The sequence below is a fragment of the Rhinolophus sinicus genome, chromosome 6 (assembly GCF_057876585.1).
Source record: "Rhinolophus sinicus isolate RSI-liver-muscle chromosome 6, RSI-T2T, whole genome shotgun sequence".
In the NCBI taxonomy this organism is placed as follows: Eukaryota; Metazoa; Chordata; class Mammalia; order Chiroptera; family Rhinolophidae; genus Rhinolophus; species Rhinolophus sinicus.
In genome coordinates, this window is record NC_142506.1 from 23,062,121 (window position 1) to 23,076,553 (window position 14,433).

At 34.9% G+C, this 14,433-nt stretch overlaps 1 protein-coding gene across 1 annotated transcript in view; it reads right to left on the reverse strand.

Annotated features, from left to right (window-relative positions):
• PKHD1L1 (PKHD1 like 1) overlaps positions 1-14,433 on the reverse strand; it is a 151,464-nt gene that overhangs the window by 72,152 nt on the left and 64,879 nt on the right. The window contains exons 31-42 of the mRNA XM_019750644.3: positions 13,482-13,614; positions 12,798-12,993; positions 10,843-10,985; positions 10,331-10,435; positions 9,470-9,658; positions 8,517-8,687; positions 7,749-7,975; positions 6,134-7,118; positions 3,775-4,023; positions 2,875-3,024; positions 1,240-1,414; positions 113-269 (exon numbers count right to left, since the gene is read on the reverse strand). Coding sequence (XP_019606203.3) covers positions 113-269; positions 1,240-1,414; positions 2,875-3,024; positions 3,775-4,023; positions 6,134-7,118; positions 7,749-7,975; positions 8,517-8,687; positions 9,470-9,658; positions 10,331-10,435; positions 10,843-10,985; positions 12,798-12,993; positions 13,482-13,614 — 2,880 coding nt within the window. The remainder of the gene's footprint in view (positions 1-112; positions 270-1,239; positions 1,415-2,874; positions 3,025-3,774; positions 4,024-6,133; positions 7,119-7,748; positions 7,976-8,516; positions 8,688-9,469; positions 9,659-10,330; positions 10,436-10,842; positions 10,986-12,797; positions 12,994-13,481; positions 13,615-14,433) is intronic.

The following is a 14,433-nucleotide window of genomic DNA, read 5'->3' on the forward strand; positions in this document are numbered from 1 at the left end:
TCAGTTATTTTTTGGAGACATTAACAAAGTAAAAAGCCCATTCCCCGTCACTTCACCTCCCATATGCTAGTTTTCCTGTTGCTGTGGTTACTATATACAGCAGCACTATTACCGGTGTGGCCATGCCAAAGCTTCCGATGGTGACATGCACTGGAGCCCACCCCGAAGGAGTGTGGGCATTTGTCACGCAGATGATATATGTCTTGTTGGAATACTCAACATTACATTTGGCTTCAGCTATGGTGACAAGAACATCCTGTATATTTTCACTGTAACGAAAGAAGGGGGAAAACATAACATGGATAATTTTTCTCAAATTTCTAGGTCACACTGTCACAATAATTCATATACATTACTGCAAAAATGAACTTACCCTATGATCCGTCAAAGTACAGATATACACTTTTTTCAGTAGTAAGACTTAAAAATATTTGTTGAGAAAAAAGTAAACAGAAATTAAGAGGCCAGGAAATATAACTGTACAAACTAGAAGGTCTTCCATTGTTGGAGAAAAAAGACTGCCTGGGTTCCATTTATTGAGAGATTCTGTGATGGTTTCCAAACAGGCACCTTTGCAAGAGACTTTCAGGGATCATTTCGTCTCTGTGACACTTTCATCACATTCCCAGACTTTAGAATTTAACCTCCATGTAAAAATGCCAAGTCTGAGGTAGTTATAAGTACTTGAGGAATTAAAATTGCCTCTAGGATTTAAATGATCTGGCATTTTGAACTCTGCCTGACCCAGTTGAAGAATAATGAAGCAGTACATACACTTGAGCTAAATAAAGACTATATTTAGGAAAAAAGAATCTGGCCCGTAAAATGAATTGGACCTGATGCATGAAGTGATGTTTCATTTACTCAATGAAGCAGATCATGGCTGGAGATGAGATGGGGAAAACATAAGAAGGTGATTTGTACTTGTGATGTTACTTACTAGGATTTGGGGCAAGTTATTTAACCTTTCTAATCTTAGTCTCCCAACCATAAAATGGGATAAAATATCTACTAATGTAAGGTAAGAAGTTTCAGCGGGGTAGGAAGGTGCCTTGCACAGAGTAAGTACTTAATAAATGTTAGCTTATAAGTACTACGACGTGTCTGAAGTGTGACTTTTCAGCAGATGGCTATGTATCACATGACCATCTTTATGCACTGTCCTGGCATACGAGAAAGCAGGCATAATGGCTTGAGCCTGGAAATATGCACTGATGTATGTGCAGGTAAAGACAGTACCTGAAGCCAGATCCCCGGACTGTAAGTCTGGTGCCCCCTGCTGTACTGCCTCTCTTGGGAGATATTCCAGCGATGAGAGGAGTCAGTGACATGGTGTATGTAAAAGGAGTCGTGGCCTGTGACAAATCCTTCCCATTGACCACACTCACTTCACAGGCTTGCTCGGGTCCCCTGTCTATGAGAACAGAAGGGAACTGAGTACAATTCTGCCATCAGGCCCTTATTCATTTACAAAACCCCCAAACATTTTCAATAGCATCTTCTTTTTTCCAAAGTCACTTTCACAGGCTATAGGTGAAATAATAAACATCTCTAGCAATAGCTAAAAACATCACAAGGTTCACGCACCTTAGCAACAGGGAAAAAACCCTCAGACCCTCCCTGGGAGCCTCTTATTGTAAACAATTGTACAAACCTGCCTGTTTAGTTTTCCAGTCCTAGGGGAGCCAACATGGCAAATTAGAGCAGGAAGGAAGGAACGGCAGGCATTCTGACAACAGCAAGGAGCGACAGCTGAAAGCCAGGTAAGAGACAGGAAACTACAGAGACCCAATACAAAAACGCAAAAAGAGGAAGCAGAGCTAGTGCTAAGACAAGCATCCTAAAAACTTTGATAAATCTCAACAACATCGCTGCATTAAAAAAAAAAATCAGGATACAAACTCTGATGTTGAAATAAATAAGCCCAGACATAAAAATATTACATTTTCTTCAATATTCTTCGTATAGGAAGTCAGAGAAAGAAGCCAAAATGTTTAGAAAAGAACAAGAAATGTTCAAATTTTCCCAATGTTTTTAGAAATGTTTGCACATAAAACATTCTTTATTCATTGAAAATATTCCCTTTGGTTCTTCTTAAATTTTGTTAGATAATTAAAATTCGTTTTGAACCTAAAATACCAGATATTTAAAGTTGACAATACCCACTGAATTAGGGTTAATGTCTCCATTTAATAAATGGAGAAACTGAAGCAGAGAGGAGTTGGGTTACCTAGCTAAGGTGACACAGGAAGTGGCCAAATATTTGGGCTCCTCAGAGGCCAGCTCTTAATTGCTTTGTAAAAATAAATGAATAATAGCAAATCACATAACATGTTTTAGGGACCATTCCATCCACTTCACATACATTAACTTATTAAACCTCCCAAGAATCCCATAAAGTAAGCCAATATGTTATTTTCACTCTACAGATAAAGAAACTGAAACACAGGGAGGCTGAATCACTTGCCGAAAGACACAGCTTGGGTTTGACTCTTGGCAATGCACTACCAGAGTCCACACTCGTGCCCATTACACTATCCTATCTTGAAGGCAAATCTAATACTCCAATAGGAACTAAAAATGTGTTCTCCATTTGGCATGCTTAATAAACTAAGAGCCATCAGTTTATGTGAACCTAAAACATGGCAATTTATTATAAACAATTCCTTCTAACCCAAAGGTTATGAATCTCGAAACACATACAAACCTAGAAAAAAAAAAAGATCCTGAGGAACTTGCTTAAAATCAGAATGGTTATAAAGGTGATTCAGTAGCCCCAAAGAACACAAAAACTTGACAAAAGAAATCTAGACTATGATCTTTATAAAATGAACCATTTCTCAAAGGCTGCTGTTCTTTTTTCTGACAACTTACCATTATTAGGTGGAATTTTACATAACAGTGTTGTGTAATCAGATTTAAGCCTATCGACTGCACATTCTGAGCCACACACTAATATAATGGAATTCTGCGGATTAAACCCAATGCCTGTCACAGTCATGGTCTGACCACCTCCAAAGCTCCCTAGGGAAGACATAGAAAAGGGAAAAAACAAAGCTAATTAAAAGAAAACCTCTTCTATGTATGCATTTAACTTTATTTTAAAATCTGAAATAGAATTGACATTAATGAAGATTCTTCTAACTGAAACTATATTTATATTACAGTATAATATAGTATATTAATGCAATAGTATCTCTTTTGATCGTAGTGTTTCATCTTTTGAGTGTACAATCTTGATTGTAGTGTAGTCTCTGAGTATATGTCACACCTGGTAATTTATTTAAACTACTTCTAGGAACTAAAATTTTATTTAAAAGAGATGTCATAAAGAGTTTCAGAGTAGTAAAAACATAAATGTAAAATTATTATTTTAATTAAGAGCACGTTATCTATACTTTCTTAAGATTTTGAACCACTAAAATAACTTTCAAATACAAAAAAAATATTTATGTAGACATAATTACAGGGCAGTGATTTCTAAACATGACTTAAAAATTTTTTTCCCCACATATAACCTGGCCATTTTTAGTAGGGTTACATTTTAAATAAATTAAATCACACTAAGAAATACAGGCATTAAACTGATATTTTAATATGACTAATTGATGCCCTTGCATCCTTATTTATTTGATGCCTAAAAAAAATATGTTTAATGTGTTAAGAGAACTACAAATTTTAGCAGTGTTTGAAGCATATTGTTTTATTTTTTTTCCCTCAATAAGGTGTTTACTGAAACAATATATTTATAAGTTCCTGTACACCTGTGACTACCTTGGCTTGGATGAATATTTTGAATGGTAAGTGGGTATTCAAATACAACTGTGGACACCGCAGAGCCTTTTGTCTTATGATGCATCGTAACAGGAAATGTGCCACCAGCATGCTCGCCAACAATGCACTGCAATTCACTCTCATTGACCATGGTTACATTACACTGAGCATTATTTATCATCACCATCACTTCCAAGACATCAATACCAAAATTAGATCCAGTGATCTGAATTTTGGTTCCCGGTGGACCTTAAAAAAAAAAAGCAAACAATATAAATATATCTTAATTCCAGTATATTCACATACGTTTAAAGACACACCTATCAATAAAATAATATCCAGTATTTTAAAACTAATATAAATGTTAACAAAACATGTTGCATCACGTAAATTTTAGCTATAGTATACATTATAGTCTTTGGTATGTTAAGTGTAAATTATGTCAACATTCATTATTTTCCAGCCCTTCTGTTCATTCTACTGAGTTGTAAGTTAGTAATTCAGGCTAGTGGAGAAGAGCAGAGAAGAGAAGAGAGATCTAGAGTTGGAAGTCTGAATGTCTGAGCAGGAGGTGGCTGGTTGGAGTATATTTCAAGTCTGGGCTTACTATTTTTTGTTTTTGGCACTGTCCTGATTTTAGAACCTCTTTGAGGATGGGTTATTCTTAATTCAAATATTTTTAATATATATGACTTGATAAACAAATTATGATAGATAAATAAGGAATTAAAGACTTGTAGATAAATACTGATGCTGAAGCCTTGAATAAATGTACACAGAACAAAGTATTTCGATCCCTCAGTTTCCTTCCTTCCTCATTCTGACAAAAATGCATTGAGGATATTAAACACATGAAATATTCCATAGGTCATCTAAATGACCTACATTCCTAAGTATTAAGTGAATAGATATTAAGCAATAAAACTTGTTACAAAAGTCACCAAGTGGTAGTTTGATATTAATTCTAACAGTAACAGTAAAATAACCATATAACTGACATAATAAAGATCACTGAAATATACATTGTTATTTTAAAGACCAAAGATATTAATGAAATCTTTCATGTTAGAAATAATTTTAAATTACAAGCTAAAAATGTTTGGGGGAGGTCTTAAATTTTTAATATTGTCTGGCATTTTCATCTTTCAAGTGGAAATGTTGTTTTAAGTATGTCTCTTCAGTAAATAAAACAGATCAGTTCTCACTTATCTACATTTCTTATACTTTCAAATACATTGTTTTGAAAGAGACATTCAAAGAGAAAGATGGGACAGAAATAGCTCATGGAAATAAGGAACATATGCCAATATTTAGTTCATCATTTGCAATGACTACAAATATACAGGGAGAAAGTATGTCATTGCTATTGTTAATGGTTGCTTTTTTAAAAATTTCTAAATGAGAAAACTGGACGTATCAAAGAAAATTTCAACAGCAAACTTCTTGAAAGCAGAGAATACATCTTACCCAAATTTGGTAATGTAAACTAGAAAGGACATTTTGTAAAGGCTAATACTTAATGAGTTCTTTATTAAAGGTCCCATTCTAAGTTACATTATATGAATGAACTTTTTTAACTTTATGGGGTACGTACCTGCATGTATAAGGAAACTGGTATTTAAAAAATTTTTCAAAGTTGCATCACTGGAAAGGACGAGAACCAAGGTTTAAACCCAGGCATCAAGGCCAGATTCTCAACCATTTTACTACAGCTGCCTCTCCAGAATTTATTACACAGATGACAAGTATTCCAACAGCTTGAAGATGATCACAAATGGCATAACATGATGACAAAGGATCAAGAAGACATCTCAATCTATTCTTAGCTTAGAAATATGAGTCACGCCAAATAATGGAGTAAATCTTATAATATTTTTCTATCTGAATGGGCCAGTTACCTCTTTAAAAAGAATTCTGTTGTGTTGATAAGTGAATAATCAATTGTAGTTTCATGGCAACAAGGTATTCCAAAATATTCTCAATGTGAGGAACGTCAACTACTTCTGAATTTTGACAGAAGGTGTTTCCTGTGCCATATCAATTTGATGACATAAATTAATTACCAATATTTGTCCATAGATATCTAGCTATTTCTTCTTCATTTTGAAATTTAGGTCAAGTTAATTAATGGGGATTTTTGTTTCAGGACAGAAGTTGGCATTTGACTAAAAGTTTTATCCCAAGAATTTACAAAAATAATCACAAAATAGAGATTGTACAGAACTCAAATCCCATGTATTAACTGGGTTCACTGCGATCGTCTAAAAACACACCTTAATAATCATTTATAAACATTATTCCAATTCTATGCTAATACATATTACTGATAATATGATGTCAAACAATAAAGGGCAGGTACCTGTATTTGGGACAATTCCTCTGAGAAGGGGCGTGTCCTCCAAGGTATACGTAAATGACAGAGGTGGATAAGCAACTGCATTAACAAAGATCTCCACATGGACCCTTCCAGCTGCCTTTGCTGGGGTGCGGCAGTAGACTTCACTGAAGTTGACAGAAATAATTTGACAAGGTTCATCCCCCACAGTGACTGTGGTGTTGCCTGGATAGAAACCATTTCCTGTGATCACCAAAGTAGTTCCACCACCGATGCTTCCAGCAACTGGTGTGACAGATGCTACTGCGGGACTGCTAATAGTCAGGTTTCCCAGAGCCAAGCCCTTAGTTCCCACCACAACCCTAAGAGGATGAAGCCCAGCCGGGAGGGGAGTCACAAGAACAGTGATGTTATTTTCATTAACATCTATTGCTCTGAACTGTTGGTCTCCAATGAAAACAGCAATATCCTCCAAGATAGTGCCAAAACCTTCTCCTTCAATAAGAACTTCTGTGGACCCCCTGATGGAGTTTGGGAAGATTCTTGTTAAGAAAGGAATGATGCTTTCTAAGTAAGAAAAGCTGCAGTTCCCCTGACACTGGGCAGGCACTCCATGTATTAGAAGATCTACATTCACAAGCTGTTGGGGAGCAGGAGATGTTTCACATTCAATGGTCGTATAATTCACAGATAGAACTCTACATGGAAAATGACCCATAAGGACTTCGACACCCGCAGAAGAGACTGCGAATCCAGAGCCGCTTATGGTCACTTTTGTCATTCCTGTAGTGGATCCTGCATTTGGCAGCACCATGTTGATGTTTGGCAAAAGTACAAATCGCCTATCAAATTCATTGGACAGTGTGTTGATAGCAGTGCCCAAGTTGTAGACACTTAACGTGACAATTTCCCTGATGCCAACATCCATTGAGTTTTGAGGCTCAATATGACATACAATGGAACTGGTAGTACTTTCTTCTACAACACAGGGGTAGTTACCAATTGTAACCTGAAAGTAAAATGAACACGAAAACAGGTCAATACATTTCTCTAAATACAAACTTAAATTTTGTATTATCAGCAACTAAATTAAAGGAATAATAATCATGGGCAAACTTTTTATGCATAAAATTGATTTGGGGGACTGATTAAGGCATAGCCTAGAATATTATTCTGCCATAGAAAATGAAGTACTGATACATAGTACAGCATGGATGAAGCTTGAAAACATTATGCTTAGGGAATAAAGCCAGCACAAATGACCACATATTGTATGATTCTATTTATAAGAAATGTCCAGAATAGGCAAATGCACAGAGACAGAAAGTAGACTAGTGGTTATTTAGGGCAGGAAGGTATGGAGGGGTTGGGAGTAATGTCTAAGGGTTGTGGGGTTCCTTTTTGGGGTAATGAAATGTTCTAAAATTCATTGTGGTGATGGATTCCCAATCCTGTGAATATACTAAATTCAAAGCTATGGATTCAACGCTATAGAATTGTGTACTTCAAATGAACAAATGGTATGGTATGTGAATTATATCATAATAAAGCTGTTAGAGATTAAATTATGAGGTTATAGACAAAATATCTTGCTTTTATTGAATATGTAGAAGTAAAAAGGAGATCTTTATAGTCTTACCTTATTGGCACATGTGAGATTACTGAAGCCATGCCCAGTAATCGTTATCAATTCATTCACTGTCCCAGTAGATGGACTAATGTTGCTTATAGATGGTGAAAAACACCTTGAAAGCTCAAACAGAAATCTATCTGAATTGTTAACCTCGGTATCGTTCAGGCCACAGAGGGGTTCTGTTGCTAGGCAGCCTGCCACAGAGCTTCCCAAGTGCAAATTCACAGGTCCTCCTTTAGACAAAAGAACTGCGAGTAAGTCATGGATAATGTTCTAAAATAAGAGCTGTTTTCAGACTGCATTACTATATTTTGATGATGGTGGTTTATATTCTGGTAAACTTTTATTTCTTTTCTTCTTAAAGACAAGAAGGCCCCAGGCAGTGCCAACTTAAAACAAAGGCCTGGACAAAGATGATACAATAGAGAGTGGATATAAAATTTATTTTTCAATTTGTCTAAGGCCAGAGCCCATGTGGAAAATGAAACAATAACATCTCACATTTCAATAGATTTTCGGACACAAACAGAGTGTTAGAACTTTTCCACATTATATCTTATTTGAGGCAAACAAGGATACTAAGAGGCTGGCAGGACAACATTGACATGATTTTTATAATAAATTCCAGCCTCAGAGTAGTGCAGACCTATTTGAGGCCATGAGGCTATTAAGAGACAGAAGCAGGTTAGACCCAGTCATCCGCCTCTTACTCGAGAAAAGTCACATATACCTGAGTCACCAGCGTAACGGAGTTTCCATCTTTCATTCTCTTACCCTGAACATATGTGGCTTCAGTGCCAGCCACAAACAGGTGCAGGGGAACGTGCCTGGTTTCAGCTGGTAAGACATTAATGACTCCTTGGAGAAAAATGGAGTGAGCCTCATCAATATACCCGCTGCTATAATAATGAATTCCAGGTGAAGTAAATTGGTAAGAAAATGAACCTGCCATAAAATAAGATCGGACATATAATAAATACAAGCAATTAATGCATCTTTGAAAAGGAGTTTGAAATCATTCAAATGCACATACAGTTGACAAGTTTCTGACTTTCATGCATGTGATATTTCAACAGAAAGTAGTAAGGAAGTGATTCAGTGGCTATGCCAGAGCTATTAGGTATCATGAAATCACATTCTAAGAAGACAAGATCCAGCATGTATTTTTTAAGAAAACCACGTCAAGTCTGGTATAACCAAATTTTAAAGAACAACTCAACATGGAATGAAAAATAAACAAATAATACTTAGTTTGTGTTTACGAATAAAAAGCTCAAACTGTTACATGTATAGACCAAAACAGACAGTCTAAAAGTCACTCTTTACACTGTGTTGTCCTAGGAGAAATAGTGATTTTACAACCGATTCCAATCGACAGAAGTTCATTACTTCCCACCAGACTGGTATGATTAAAACAGATATTCCAGTGTTCTTTGTAGTTTGCTTGTTTTCATACGTTTCTTTCAACTGGTTGATTATTCCAGAACGAATAAAAATATTTCTGGTATCGGAACTCATCACTAATGTATAAAACATCTTGCTACATTCACTTATAATAGTTTATAATTTTGTCAATTTTTACTATGGCAATAAAATGCCAACGAAACCATTTTGAATATTTGTATATATTATTTATGCAAATGTATTTTAAACCTAAACAAAATGTCTTTTTATTACATCTAGAAAAAAAGCAGCAGGATGCAAAACTCAACAAAGTGGAAACATACCTGATGCAGATTTTTCTCTTCCATTCGTAAATCCTTTGCCATCATAAATTACACTTCCAGGACTGGAGACAGAGAAAACTCTATATCCTATTCCCCTAAGAAATGGATGTGCTTGCCAATGCCATGTCACTGTGTTGCCCACAGATACATTTAAGACTGATGGTGACCAGGCATAACCTAATCCATGTACTGGGAGCAAGAATTGAGTCATAGTTTTAAAGAAAAAAGGAAAAGGAGTGAAAATTCTTAATAATTATCTTTGAAAATTCTGCATGTTTATATAGCCTCTAGTGAAAGACATTTTAAATACCACTGTAAAATTTTTACAATGCGTAATTTGAACATATACCAAAGATAAACAGAAATAATGGAAAGTGAGATAATGAGAACCTAAGGAAAGAAACTAAACCACAGAACTACAAAATTGATGATCAAGAGACAATCTTAAACATCAGAAAGTCAATGAAAAAGTTGTTCAGAAATGTCACATGGAATATTTTTTTAAACCTGATTAATTCTTTAAACATAATTTTTTTCAGGCATAGAGGCATAAAAAAAATCTATATACTTCCAATTTGAATATTTATTTACAAATTCACAACCAATGAGAAACCAAGGAGGATCTATACAGCATTAATAACAAATGGGAATTCCTGAACTTGGAAACTATAAAGTCTAGTATTGTAGGCTCAAGTCTGCACTACAAGTGACCCTCTATGTCAAGGGGATACTATTGATGAATTATAGAAAGAAATAACAATATATATTCTCTGTGTACTCTGAAGTATAAAATAAATAAAATCAGTTAATTACAAGGGAAAGTGTTTCCATTATTTACAATCTATCGATGTTGGCTGATACCTGAATCTTCCCCATCGTTGGTAATCCTGAATACATTCCCTGTTGAATGAAGAATACATTTTATGACATTTACTGATGATGATGTCACATTGCAAGGGAAGGACCCTAGAAAGAATAAAGATGAAGAAAAAAACATTTTCTCAACTGTATTTGTGAACTGTAGAAATGAAGTATAATGAATAAACAGTCAGCCCCACAAAGGCTCCACACTAGATAGTAGGATCTTTGGCACTTTTCTGATAATAATCCTGTTTGAGTCCTGATTATTTTTAGAACAGAGACCTTCCTCTTTTTGAGTGCTCTATATGCATTATATACACAATAACTATCGATTGAAATCAAAAGCACTTATTTTGTTTACCATCTTAACCAAATACACTTAACCTTTTATACACTGATAGAAAGATACAACTTCCATGATTAAGAATCTTTGTGTCATAACTCAGCACCTAAAACACATCCTTTAAGTTTTGAAACACAAAACAATTCTCCTGTGAGGAAGAAACTCTTACCTAAGAACACGGTGTTCTCAGTTGGTATAGCGCTAAACCCCGAACCCATTATTGTGATTTCAGTGCCACCGTATAAGGAGCCTCTCTGTGGAAACATTTTAGTCACTTCCAAAATATATTGTATAGAAGCATTTAACTTGTCTCTGCAAAAGAAAAATTAATAGATGTTTCAGTGAGCTTTCCATGGGGTCATGTTGCTGAACTTGATTCATTCAAGGAGAAGAGTAATTGAATATTTAATTAGCCAGTACTTTCTCAAGCTAATCTGACAATTATTATGAACCTCAATTTGGTTGGATGGTATATAGATAATAATTTCTCCCTAACTATGAAAATTAGATTTTTGATAATCCCATGGTAGAAGAATTTGCGATAAAAGATTTTAAAATATTATGGGGAAAATATAGTTATGAGGGAAGGCCGGTTGACTCAATTGGTTAGAGCACAGTGCTCATAACACCAAGGTCACCAATTTGATTCACACATGGACCAGTGGGCTGTACCCTCCCTAACTAGATTGAAAACAACGACTTGAGTTGGAGCTGATGGGTCCCAGAAAAACACTCTGTTCCCTAATATTCCCCAATAAAAATTAAAAACAAATATATGGTTATGAGAACTGAGGTCACAAGAAATACATGAAATACTTTATAATATTTTATATATTCATTAGATTAAAACCTTTAAGAGGCATTATCTATAAAAGAGAACGGCAATGAAATTCTGTACATTTTATATGAGTACTGAAAGTTTTGTGCAATTAATTTGAATTCACCATCCTGTTTGTTGGAAACTTGTCCTGATCTCTTTTCCTACTAGTTCAATGAGAGGGTTTTTTCACTTATTTTGCTTTATTACAAACAATGTGTCTGCTAAGAGGCCATCGAAAGGTACAATGCGCTTCTGACCTGACATTTAGAGTTGATTCCCACATCCCAGCTGTCACTATAACTTCAAAGACTCTTTGTGTTAACTACTGTTTAACTTCCTCAGCATAACAAAATGGTATTTCTTGCACCACCTCCCCAAATATCCAGTTTTCTATGATGTCAATTCTGCCCATTTTATCATATGCCAAAGCACAAGCCAACAGCTTTTCTAGAACCCATGTGAGCTCTGCCCTGTGAATTTAAGAGGGGATGTAGCTCTGAGATTTATGTTTACTGTTGCTCGTCTTTCCTCACAAGACTCTGCAGTAATCACTTCTCCTTCCACTCCAGCATCAGCTTTACTTGCTTTTTATTAATCCCTAAATTTCAATTTCCTCTTTTTCTATTCTACACCTGTAACGTCCTATGACAGAACTAAAATTTTACCAGTTAACAAACAGCTTTGGGAAAGAAAATACTAACACTTACCTAAAGAAAAGTTGGAGTTGGAGGAGGATTCTATATGAGTACCTCCTCTCCTTCAGGTGGCCAGCTCCCACCCCAAGGCTTAATTGTCACCTTTTCGGAGAACTCTTCTCTTTCCCTCAGGAAAATTAGTTCTCTCCGTTACATACGCTTACAGTATCTGGCACCTCTTCTTTGTAGACTTTTTCCCATTTGTAATTAAGTTATGGATGTAATCATCTGTTTGAAATCTTCCCCCCTAACAAAATTATGGCATCACAAGCGCTAGGGGACATGTCCCTTTTATTTTCCACTATGAATCCAGCACTGAGCAAGTGCCTGTCCCCTACTAACTATGTAAATATTTGCAGAACAAATGAAAATCACGTGACACATACATAAACCTTGTTGTGCCATCTTATATCCTAATCTGAATATCTGTCTCAAAACCAAGCATCTGATTGTACTTTATAAGAGTTTCTCAGAACCTTTTGCAAAAGGATAGTAGAAAGGTGAAGAAAACAACTGAATATAATAAGGTTAATAACTGTTTCTTCTCCTATCCTGTGCTATTAGCCCATGTGTTCAACAACTCCATCAATTCTATGTTCATTATCATACCTGGTTGATGCAAAACCCCAGTTTCTGACTTCAACATAGACATGATGTTTTCCAGGAGGCAACTTGGGTAAAAGGCATCTAATATCCGTGAAGTTCCAGTGAAGAACCTGGCAGGGTTTTCCTCCAACATACACGGCCACGCTTTGTGTGAGTTCAATTCCAAAGTTATAACCCTTAATTGTTAAATTAACTTCTCCTATCATTTAAAATTTAAAAAAGTTTTACAAAAACGTTCAACTTATTATGCAGTATGAAATTTGCATATTAAGTAAACCAACATGTCTCTTAACTATCACTGGATTTAGGAAATCGTAACAATTTCAGAGGCAAAAGAAAAATCAATGAAAGAGCTGACAGCTGCCACATGGAGATAAAATCCATGTTTAATTGTTTCACAGGGAAAAATGGCAAAGTATTTTTTTAAAGAATATTTTTTTCCTATTGCACATGTTCAAAGTGAAATAATAATCTATGGTTAAATAAAAACAACTCATAACCAATTTTGCTTTAAGAAACAGAACTGCAGGAAAAACTATTTCAAAAGACTTTCTAGAAATTATATATATATATATATATATATATATATATATATATATATACACACACACACACACACACACATACACACACACATACATATACATATATATGTCAAATAACTGATATTATTGAAGAATTTCTTACCTAGTATTGTCCGTATTTTTGGATTAAAATCAGTTATGACTGGAGTCTGTAAACAATTATAACTATAAGTATCCTTGACTGTAGTTTGAAATCCATTGGTAGTAACTGAAATATCAACTGTACCCTCAATTCTCTGAAATAAGAAGAAAAAATAAAAAAATTAGAAAATGTTAAATGCTGAGATATAGCTATCCAATGACTAAAAATAAATAGCATTATGCAAAATAAACTTTCAAATATGTTTTGTTTCTAAGTTATGAATCAGAATCAGTTTTCAGATTTTAGAAAGTCCTGGTTTCAAATGTGGGTTACATGTTTAAATTCTTTATATAAAGGTGTGTGATATAGTGGTTTTGATCAATTTAATTTACATCTATGTTATTATATTCCTGAGGGCTCAGCAATGTCGTCAAGATGCTGTGGACAAGTGATTAATTGATAAAACATAAGATACAAAATGTTTTGACTTTTTTGCTCGAAAAATAGACTCGAATGTAATTTTCATTCTTTTTCACTGACAAATCACATATCTTTAGCTGACCTAATTCCAGAATCCAAGACTTACACTTAGACTCCTAAAAAAAAAATATTTGGTGCTTTCACTGATATAGCATTTCCCAATTAGGAAAATCACTTTTTACTCTACTATTTACTTAACACACACTGAGTATTTAACTTAATGATATAATTTAAAGTAAGATTTAATTTACTGTATCCTCCAGATTCTCATTTCCATCATTCATTCCAAAGTGTGCTCAAATTTACTTTTCCTGCAGATTTCAACTGCATAATACGCCCCCCCCCCCCAAGTCTGCTACATTTTAAAAAAATGTTAGTGACCGGATTCATCATCCTTATGCACATAATAAGCAAACCAGACTCTTGATTTTAATTTAAGCACTATTTTTTTTTTAAATAAAGAACAACAATTGGTCCTAAAACGGAATATTCC